This window comes from Lygodium microphyllum, chromosome 10 (genome assembly GCF_053477565.2).
Source record: "Lygodium microphyllum isolate KBCC chromosome 10, Lygodium_microphyllum_v1.1.10, whole genome shotgun sequence".
Taxonomy (NCBI): Eukaryota; Viridiplantae; Streptophyta; class Polypodiopsida; order Schizaeales; family Lygodiaceae; genus Lygodium; species Lygodium microphyllum.
Window position 1 is genome coordinate 148,773,016 of NC_141144.1, and position 11,539 is coordinate 148,784,554.

The 11,539-nt window shown below is 40.9% G+C and overlaps 1 protein-coding gene across 4 annotated transcripts in view; it reads right to left on the minus strand.

Annotated features, from left to right (window-relative positions):
* The window catches only part of LOC148030675 (mitogen-activated protein kinase 4b-like), a 51,972-nt gene extending 40,668 nt beyond the window's left edge, over positions 1–11,304 (minus strand). Inside the window, exons 1-6 of one of the 4 annotated variants that reach the window (XM_087687026.1) lie at positions 10,866–11,299; positions 10,353–10,757; positions 9,432–9,561; positions 8,829–8,966; positions 8,202–8,534; positions 7,893–8,076 (exon numbers count right to left, since the gene is read on the minus strand). In XM_087687026.1, the coding sequence (XP_087543152.1) occupies positions 7,893–8,076; positions 8,202–8,534; positions 8,829–8,966; positions 9,432–9,561; positions 10,353–10,513 (946 nt within the window). In that variant the 5' untranslated portion in view covers positions 10,514–10,757; positions 10,866–11,299. Of the gene's footprint in view, positions 1–7,892; positions 8,077–8,201; positions 8,535–8,828; positions 8,967–9,431; positions 9,562–9,735; positions 10,042–10,352; positions 10,774–10,865 lie in introns of those variants that run through there. The other 3 variants (XM_087687027.1, XM_087687028.1, XM_087687029.1) reach the window with 3 other exon arrangements.
* Between the last annotated feature and the right edge of the window lie 235 nt (positions 11,305–11,539).

Here is an 11,539-nt window from a genome sequence, read left to right on the forward strand (position 1 = left end):
ATCAACAGCACGTGACAGCATCTACAGGCTGTTGAGACAGGGCAGCAATAGTAAATGATTGATTTTCTTCAATTCTTTCTATCTACAAGTAGTTGTTGTAGGGCAGTAGCTACATTTGACTGATTTTCAATCATTCTTCGCAACAAAACTCTGAATTTTCTCTCTACGCTTTCTCTCTCATCTCCCAACCATGTCACAGCCTTGCTCCGAAGATCTCAGTATTTGGACTCTTAGAGACTAAGAAATTGCAAGTTTCTCTATTGTAAACCCTAATTTACAGCAAAAATTAGGGTTTAGCAGCAACCTTGAAAAGCGTGCCAAAAATTGGAAGCTCCAAGACTTGGATTCAACAAGGCTAAATATAAATTTCAGCTAAATTCAGGTGGAGAACTGTTAGCAGATATTAGTCAGCTCATGGTGTGAGTCTGTGTTAGAGGCTGGGCATTTTATGCAGTATTTTATGGCACATTTTAGTGGCCATTTATGATGTATTATTTAGCATTTGTTGCTGGCCGACCAGCATTAAATGCTGGCCGACCTGCATTTTATGCTCCCCACTTTTGTGGCTATTTATAGGGCTCCTCCTCCAGTCTTTGGTGCTTCAGCCATCAGTGGAGATCCTTCTGGGAGAGAGGAGCCGATGCTGAGGAGCCCACGCAGCCAGTGACTCACCGTTGTATGCTGCTGTCTCGTGTTCGATATGGATTCCATTTCCCGAGCATACATCTGAGTTCTCATCTGTCTACTGTGTTCATTCTTTCTTCTGTCTTGTGTTTCAGCATTTATTTCAGCATATTCTTTACGCTTCCATTGCTGCACCACTTCTGACATGGTATCAGATTTCAGGCTGCAACCTATTTGTGCTGTGTTTTCTTGCTGTTTTCAGGATTTACACCCTTCTTGCTGATCAGGCGGCTGTCCTTCCTGCTGGCGACTGCTGATTTGCTGCTGGCGACAGTGTTTCAGCATTTGCGTTTTGCGTTTTTCTGGACAGATTTGCGTTTACTGCTGTTCCACTCTTTGCTGCCCGTGTTTTCTTCATCAACCTGCTGGCAACAGTCTTTAGCCCCTGTTTCTTCAGTTTGCAGCCTGCGTTTTGCTGTTTACAGCATTATTTTTGCCTGTTTTTCTGATTATTCAGGCCGTTTTTGCTGTTTTTGGCAGTTTTTGACTGATTTTTTTTCACTTTGTGCAGCAGCTTTTGGCTTATTTTGGTCAGCCTTTGGGTTATATTGCATGTGAACTCCCTATTTTTGGTGTTTTTGGTTGCGTTTTGGCTGTGCTCACTCTCCAAACGACCTTCTTTTCTTCTACTTCTCTTCTTATCCTCTCCATATGGCTCCTCCGTGCACTTCCTACAAGCTCCCCCCGGAGTTTGATGGGGTGGCCAATGCTTTGCGGGCGCAGACATCATCGACTCCTGTCAGTTTTACACATATGACCTCGATGCTTCTTGAGCATGAGGCATCCTTGAGATTACAGGGGCGGCTTCCGGCACATTATGGAGGTGAGGCTTATGTAGCTTTAGAGAGAGGTGACGGAAAGAAGAAGTCAAAGGCCCAGTGTTACCACTGTGGCAAGAAGGGACATTTGCGGAAGGACTGCAAGAAGTTAGCGGCTTCCAGGAAGAAGGAGCAGAAGACGAAGCGGGATGCTGACTCTACCGATGAGTCCTCTCCTTCATCAGACTCCGACTCGGATCCTCCGACCAAGGAGAAGTCCAAGGCGCGGAAGGGATCCTCTTCTTCGGATCGCGGGAAGGGCTTGGTGGCCCCTTCCTCGGCTGCTTTCTAGTGGTGGTGATGCGGTCATCCCTCACGACTCTCTTGTGCCAGAGAGGGAGTGTGAGCGGGTGTTGGTGGGGCTGCAGTTTCTCATCTATATTTTGATACAGGTGCACAGGTTCCAGAGAGGGACGTCCCTGACGCATCGACGGTATCTGGCAGTGAAATCCTAGAGACTGGTGTTGATTTCTGGGTTCATGATGAGCTGTTCTTCTTGACAGAGAGCGAGAGGCTTTCGTCTGGAGCTCACATGAGGGGACACTTTGGTGGTTTCGCCAAAGGCGGGGAATCCATGGTCACATGTTCAGAGACATGTTTGGCAGATTGGCTTTGTATGTCCTGAGTGACATAGGTGACATTACACAGAGAACTGCTATGAGTCTTCTCTATTTTCAGGTGTTGTTGGTATGATCGACATCGACATCAGATACTCTCCGAGGCATCTTGGTGGTGGGCTGGCCACTCACCGCTTGGACATCCATGGTCCTTCTGGTGTTTCTTTGTTGTGTAGTTTATGATTCTCCATCATTGTACTATTTTATTGTATCAGATCACACATGATCTGAGAGAGGGTGTTAGCAGATATTAGTCAGCTCATGGTGTGAGTCTGTGTTAGAGGCTGGGCATTTTATGCAGTATTTTATGGCACATTTTAGTGGCCATTTATGATGTATTATTTAGCATTTGTTGCTGGCCGACCAGCATTAAATGCTGGCCGACCTGCATTTTATGCTCCCCACTTTTGTGGCTATTTATAGGGCTCCTCCTCCACAGTCTTTGGTGCTTCAGCCATCAGTGGAGATCCTTCTGGGAGAGAGGAGCCGGTGCTGAGGAGCCCACGCAGCCAGTGACTCACCGTTGTATGCTGTTGTCTCGTGTTCGATATGGATTCCATTTCCCGAGCATACATCTGAGTTCTCATCTGTCTACTGTGTTCATTCTTTCTTGTCTTGTGTTTCAGCATTTATTTCAGCATATTCTTTACGCTTCCATTGCTGCACCACTTCTGACAAGAACTAGCCAAACATTGAATTTGGGGGATTTCCATCATCTATAAAGTGGATGAAGGCCAATTAAGTGCTTGAATCAAGGGGCAAAATAGATTGAAGACTTGCAAGTCACTTTGAACAACAAGGGGAGCATAGTACGGGGGAGTTTCAGAAACGGGAAAAACTGGAGTTTCGGAGTTTCGGCTAAATTTTGAAAACGGGAAAACAACGTTTCGGATTGTACACTAAAATAAGTACAGTATTATGTGGATATGTAAATATATCAATGTCTACAACAACATGTACCCAAATTTCATACAAAACTTTGAGTCTTCATGTCAGATGATTGAAATCATGATTCATTACACGTCACGACTCACGAATGAAGATTGAAGGGTCGAGACTCAATGGTTGAAACTTAAGACAACTTAACACAATTAAGACTCAATTTTCAAAACTTAAGGCAACAAAATGAATTATAATTTATGACTCATGAATCATCTATGATCTAAAGAGCATTGAAGACTGACATCAAGAACAATGAAGACTAACATCAAGAACAATGGAACAAAACTCGGGATGTATAATAAGTGAAATCAAGATACAATGATACATGTAACTACGTCATGTGAATAATCTGTCAAAACTCCAAAGTCCAGTAAGCACCGAGCATTGTATACTAGTCTCTAGACTCTAGTAACTACTGAGTAATAAGCATCAATATCAATGAACAACTGGCAACTGTAGTCTGGACAACAAGGACCGATGTCTTTGTTGGGAACGCATGCCAAGTGGTCTTTCACACGCTTTACGCTCCCCAAATTCTCCAATCCACAATAGTTGCATTGCCACTTCTTTGATCCGCCAGAGCCCTCATATCCCTTGATTGGAGTGACGAGCCTCCAATATGGATCCGGCGCCATGATTAGCCTTTAGATAATGAGAAGAAGAATGAGGAGGAGGAGGAGGAGGAGACGATGGGAGTTGGACTGCCCCGAAATGGACCGCAGGATGCCGAAACACCGGTCTGCCATTGCCGTTTCGATCCGAAACGGTCGGTCCGTTTCGACAGCCCCGAAACGCCGTTTCGAGATACTATGAAGAGGAGTTTAGATTGCAATGGGGATCGGGAGAATCCCATTGCGAATCAGCTTCTTCTTCAATAAAGCTAAAGAAATACCGAAAGGGACGCCAATTTTGGGGCCAATCGGGTGTGCATTGTCCAAGATCACAAGGTAAATTTGTATTTTCAGATTTGCATTAATTGTTTTCTGCTGTAATTAAGTTGTAATCAAGGATTTACCACCCATCCACGGAAGGAAGGCTGGATACTCTTTGAGCTATCCAATTATTAACATAAAATTAAAAGATAGAGAAAGCAAGAGAAACGGAGAAATAAAGAAAAAAAGAAAGTTATATTAACGTCTACAAAATGCCAAGATGGCCTATGAGACCAATACGTTATATACAAAATGTCTAGGAAACTATCCATGTCCCAATAAAGCTACCATCTAATGCTATGATAAACTAATTGAGTAGGTACAAGGTGGTATATTCCAAGTATGGTGTGGGTGGAACTACTCATGGAGCTTGGTCATCCTAAAATGTCCCGCATGGATAGAGAGTGTAAGTGAGAGTGACACCACAATGAGAGGAAACCGGCTTCACCTCCTTCACAAGATTTTATTGTAACAAACTACAAGCATAAAGTGTCTCAACCATATATAATTGGGCTGATTTGCTGTAAATCTGAAACTTAGGGTTTTCAAACCTTAATTTCTACATACTTTGAGTAGCAAGCTGATTTTTTTTCTTTCATGCTTTGATTTGATCAAGCTAAGTGGAGAAAGCTTCTTGGATGAGTAATAGATAAGCCTATAAGCAGCATGTGGTTGAAATTTCAGTCATAGAGTTCATATAGTTGTGAGGCTTAGGCACTCAAAATTGTAAGGTGGAGGCCACAAAAGACAAGTATCAAGTAAATGACAAGCGTAGAGACACTTGCAACTTTCAAATGGCACGTTTTATTCTAGATGCCACATGTCAATTGTCTAGAGAAAGAAGCTTCTAAATCTTCTACTCTAAAAATATCTCAACTAGTTGAAAAATTAAAATTACTAATGAGGACAAAATTGTTCACCACAAAATTTTTAGAGCCTTTGACGTGAACAAAATTTCCATTTGAGTAACTTCCAAAAATAGTAGCTTCCTAAAATTTAGAAGTTAGCAAACTTGGATTTTGGAGAGATTCATTGTATAGGTTCATCGGTTCATGCTTTGTTTCTTTGATCATGAGCATTTGATTTCATCTTTTGAAACCATTGATTATATGGGCTTCTAATCAATACGACTACCTGAAAGTCTTAGTCATCTCAAACTTTTTGGTCAATCTGACCATCCACCTTAACTCTTATTTTCTCTTAGACATCTTGTCCATAACCACCCCATTGTCACTAGAGGGCATTTTGGCCATTGGCTATTGTCACAAGGACATGATATTTTATTACTTTGCCTAGCATTTGATCAAAAGTTAATCAAATGTGCTATTGTGACTTGCACATGCGAGATGCATGTTAATTACTTCACAATGTCGAATCCAAGACCCCAAAAATATTAGTTGGTGCCACAAACAAAAGTAGTAATAAGTTATGTTCGATAAACACTAGGTGGTATCCAATGTCAAATTTAGGTCTATACCAATTTATTGGCCACTAATGTCAATGGTAACATTAAAGACTAGACATAAATAATTAATTAATACCAATCTACGAATCAATAACTACTTAGGGATACTTGGAAGACAAATCGACCTAGCCAAAATAATTATTAGTTGGTGAAATTAATTTTTTGAGCCTAGAAGAATTGTTAAATTGATTTTTATTCTAAAAATTAATTTAATAAGCTGAATGACATTGGAAAATGCAATTAGAACCCTACCACTCGGCAAAACTTTGCCCATACAAGTGGGAAAGATGTTTTTGAAGCTGAAAGAGAGAGAAAGAGAGTCATTCCAACCTTGTGCAATAAAAGAGAGAAAAAGAGAGGGCTATCATAACTAGTACAACAATTGACGAGCCATTTTCAACCAACGAGAGACCCTCCAAGAACAGGTGGCATGCCCTGAAGAGACTACAGCAATAGGTGATAGCAATTTGAGGGTTGTTGCAACCAAAGAATATCATATTCAATATGTTCCATTAGTGGAGACAGCTTTCATGGTTTTCTAGACAAGGTAACAATTGATTTCTTTCATTTTTTCATAATGAAAGTCTTAAATTCCTCTCTTTGATATTCTCTCTCATCCTACAACCCGAAAATGTTGTCTATTGTCTAAGATTAAAGTGGTAAAGTGTGCATTTTCAATTTAGGTGAAATTTATGCTTGTTGTAATTGTTGATTAATCATATCATTACCACCTTGTCCGAGGAGGAAGACTGGTTTCAGCTACCCTTGAATGGAAAGATGAGCATGTAATCATAACTTGAGATACTCAAATAATATTGAAATCACATTTCACGCTCTACGAGTATCAAATTAATTTGAATCATTGAGCTAATGCGTCTTAATAATAGTTTTAGTTACATTTTAGATGAGAGCCAAAGAAGATGAAGTAAGGGAAATGAGAGAAATAGGCACTTAGGATGAACTAACTAATACCAAGAGTTCAATAGTTCAAGCAGCCCCAAGACAAGACCCAAGAAAAATGCGCTTGCCCTAAATGAGCTATCCAATAACAAGCCTAAAGCATGAGAACAACGAGTTCAAACCACACAAGTAAATGTGCTAGCCATAAAGGTGCCCAATAACAAGCCTAACAAATAGCCTAACAACCACGAAATGTAACCACTTATAGAGTTCTCCATCTAATTTTATTGGCTTTGCACATTCAATGAATTTTGTTGGTTTGTACTCAACCTTTGGGTGGCAGCCACTAACAGAGTTCGCTATCTATTTTTGTTAGCTTTGCACATTCAATAAGTTTTGTTGGTTTGTTCTGAGTCTTCGGGTGGCTGCCATTTATGGCAGCTAGGCAGCACATTTCCATTTGTAAACGGCCTGATTTATGGCTGACTAGTGCATTTATGGGTCACCTACAGCTGGCCGACCTAGTCAAGGGTGGCACTCTTCTGTTGCCTATTTATTGGGCCTCCCCTCCACTCTCCATCACATATCATAGCATGCCTGCATCCTACAGAGAGGGAAAACTAGAGGCACTCTGATGGTCCACCATTTCCTTGTGTGGTTTGTACTCGTTGTTCTCATGCTTTTTGAATGGAATCCATGGCCCATCTCTTCATCCTTTAAATTAATGCATTATTACTTCTCTTGTTCATTTGTGCTACTATTCCTGCTGTACAAGATCTGCTACAGGCTGGTTTACTACTCCATGGGCTGCTATACATTACATTTGCAGCTGAAAACCATTGTGTGAGCTAAGTAACCCTTTTCCCTGCTAGGCAATCTCAAACAGAAGCTGGATGAAGTAGTTTTTCACCTCTGACTGCTGGTCACTCTGGCTTTTCTGCTGCTCTATTTCCCAAACTGAATGTTATGGTTAATGTATATATATGCATAGGAGCAGCAAGCTAAAAAGAGCTGCAAGGCAAAATTCTCCATTAAGTCCTTTGTTCTTTTCCATGCCACCCAGACCTTCTTATGTAAATTGCAATAGCCAATGGATGAGAAGAGAGTTGCTAGTTGCTAATGACACTTAAAAAGAAGTATATTGCAGCTGTTTTGCACCATGTTCATGTATTTCATTGGCTTATGTTATCAGCGTGAATCAATAGATGTCAATTTTAATATGTACTGAGACCAATACAAATTCTCTGGATGAAGAGACAAAGGTTGTTGATGGAGGTAATGGGTTTAGGATTTTAGGCTATCCTTCATGTGTTGTTATAACAACACTGCAACAAGTCGAGAAGTCTTAAAAAATCTAGAAGAAGATTAATTTGTGGGATTCTTTGCCTTGGAATTGGCCTGCCAAACTCAAAACCCCAAAACCTTCTTGCTTCCCTTAATTTCCTTCCTAAGTCCTTTAGAATCCAGCAAACCATACAAATAATGACCAATAAGAGGCAACACTTGTATTTGAGGTGAAGGCTGAAATGCTAACCTGTGATACGTTGTGCAGGATCAAACACAAGCATCTTATCAATGAGATCTACTGCTTCTGCATTAATGTGAGGATATCTCTGAGCAAGTGGCTGCCGTTTGTACTGAGGAAGCTGTCTTATATATCTTCGAGCATTGTCACTTCTCAGAAACCCCAGGTCAGATTCATCTGGAGAACCTATTAGCTGCATAGACCATTGTTCGCTTTCATCAGACAAGCACAACCTGATGTTGACATGAACTAAAAGAAGCACTCAGAACATATGCCTGACCTTGAGCAGTTCTAGATTTCAAATTTTATATATATTACCTCTGTAATCAACCTCAACTGATGAACATAATCTCGTCCAGGAAATAGGGGCTCTCGGTTCAGTATCTCCATGAATATGCACCCAACTGACCAAACATCAATGGCTGCAGTATATGCTGAGCAATTAAGTAGTAATTCAGGGGCTCGATACCATCGAGTGACCACATACTCGGTCATAAAATCAGTCTCAGATGTTGTGCGAGCCAGCCCAAAATCACAAATCTTCAAGTCACAGTTGGCATTGAGAAGCAAATTGCTAGGTTTTAAGTCACGATGTAAAACATCTGCAGAATGAATGTACTTCAAACCTCGTAACAGCTGGTACAAGAAATACTGTAGGCATACAAAAAAAAGTTATAGCAGTTTTCAAGCAACTGTACAATGTAAAACACAAGAGACTTCTCAGTATGAACAGATATCTATTGGCAATGGAGCACCATTAGTGAAAATACTGCCACCTAGTAGACTTATAGGAAGCACCGATAGCTTGACAGGGAAGCTATTATAACAACAATATTTGGAAACGTCTATTACTCTTTAGTAGACACATTCCATAGTTGTTTATTGACCGACATTTGATGTTCAAAGGACAAGACTTTCATATCCCATTTGTAAACCACCACAAACCTGACAATGATCCTCAGTCAAAGGTTGATTTGAACGAATGATTTGATGCAAGTCTGTGTCCATCAGCTCATACACAATGTAAACATCATTGAATTGATCCCTTCGAGGAGGTCGAATAATATCTCGTATAGCGATTATCTGTTTAATGGAAATACCAAATCAAAGGTAAGAATCTTGATTTCCATAAGTTTTCCTACACAAAGCCCAGAATGACCTGAAGAAACTTCCATAAGTCATGTAATGCTGTTAAAACAGTTCATTGACTGAAACTATAAATATGTCAAAATGCAGACAACAGATCAATAGAAGTGTGCTTTCTATCTTCAAGTGTTTCTAAAGCAGTCTTAAAGAATAACACCAAAGAGCCAACTCGGGCGCCTCTACTACATTTAAATTGATTATTTTCAAGCAGATAAACAGCAATATTTTGAAGTGGCAGTAGAAACATATGACAATCATAAGGTGCACACAAGCAAACAGCTGAATAACAGAAATGCCCAGTACAAGTACACTCAATAAAAGCTATAGAGAAAGCACCTGCAATAATGGTCATACAATCAAACCAAAAAGATGAGTTGCAGATAAACCACTTCTTTTTCTTACATTTTCATGATCCATGTGCCGAAGTAGCTTGATTTCACGAAGTGTACGCTTCGCATCAATCCTATTGTCGAATGCATTTCCAATTTTCTTGATGGCAACCTCTTCGTTTGTTTCGCGATTTATAGCAGAACTGCGTATAGTTCCCAAAACATCAGCACTATGTTGTGACCCTACAACTCCAGAAGGCCTAAAACAGATCTAATCCACAAAGCATTTAGCTGAACACATGAAGAATTGCATGAATCGATCTCTAGAGCAATCCTGGACAAGAAATATCCCTCTCACAAATCAAAAGCCTTTCTACCTGCATTAAATGCAATAAGAAATCTGCCGTCTGGATCACTTTGAAGATTTCAGAGCTTTTGCTTAAAGATTGTGAACCTCTAAAAGATTATCCTCCTTGCTCTAACACTCAAGAACAGCAAATCACAATCATTCTAGTTGTCCATGAGCTCCATAGGAAGATTGTTGTAGTGGTCAAGAACTTCAAGGGTAATTTTCATGAGACATGATTTCAAATAACAAGGGCAGACATAAAAAAATTCAGTGCCATTGGATCTGGGTCATTTCAATCACAGCCATCCACAAGACTTCCACTTGACGATGTCTATTAGCTTCAGCAACTCAATACCTACATTCCACTCCATACCTACATTCCACAGTGAGCAGATCATGGACACAAAGACCATACACTAGACCCAACCATTCAGAAAAAGGAAATAATAAACTGCATGTACGTATATGTTTTGGATGGACTGAAAAAAACAGTTGGATGCCTCCTTGGGGATGCGAATTGTTTAATACTATGAGACCCCATAAATTATTATCTCCTTCTACTACTGTAAATCCTCCTAGATACTAAGGGCCAAAAATATAAAATCCTTTCCAAACACGAACAGAGATTAAAGGTTCACATTTTACCAGACAATGCCATAAGCTCCCCGACCAATGGGTCGAATGGGGGGTACATACTTTGCTGAGACTTCAAATAAGTTTCCGAAGATGTTATACTGAATGTACTGACCACCATGAGTAAGAACACCTTGAACTTGACCACCCTCTGCAGCATTTGTAGGCTCCATTGTGTGGCCAGCTCCGATTAATTTGAGCACCAGAGCAGCACTTGTATTGCGGTTGCGTAAACTATGCACTGGTGGTAGTTCTACCAGAGCTCTTGTTTGAACTAAAGTGACCAAAACACTGCCAGTAGATTAAGACCAAACCGAGCTTTTATACGAGTAGGTCGACATACCGAAAACGTAGGTTCACTGTGTGTACTAAACAGAGGCCCAGCTTCACATCACCAAATCTGCTGGTCTCCCCGGACTACAGAGCAATGGCACTGAGTTCAGCACAGACCCTAGTTTATACTCAGCAGAAAGCCTAGTAACAAAAGGAAATTCTGTTGTAAAAGCTGCAACTTTACGGCTTTACCTCAACATGTCGTTGATCCTCGGCAGAGAAACAGAACCACTGTGACCACACGACCCAAAGAATGTCAGCTGACTGCGATCAATGACAGAAGCTCTGGTCCAGGATCAGCTGAGAGGCTCGCATTGGAAGTAAAACAGGGGGGCTGGAGCAGAGCCCAAACAGCAGAAATTCCGCATCTACCCAATGGTCATCTGATGAGAAAGGCAGGACGGGCTAGTAACAATGAAACCCATGGACGCAAGAAGGGGAGAATGAAAAGAGAAGGGGAAGAAGCAGGGGGCCTGAAAGAACGCGGCCCCAAGTTAGATCCTGTCCAAAAGGAAAAGACTCTTTCTTATTGTGATATGAAGCAAATGCTGATCAGTGATGATGGCAGAAGCGAGACTGGACCAGGACGGAGAGAGCATCGCCACATACCCGCCCTTTTCGTTTCACATGTTGAAGGTACGTTGGACAACACGTGCATTCGATGGTAGACACCATCACTGCATGAATAGTATGCCTACCCTAGGATAAGAGTCAAGTCAGACGCAAATTAAAAGACTCAGGTGAGTTGACCAAGTCAAAGTTAGGTGTTTGAGAACATAGCACTTAATTTAGATCCCTTAAAAATAGGAACTTGGTGTGGTTCATGAAGTATGTTTAAATGTGGTGATCCGTCATGTACTCCATAT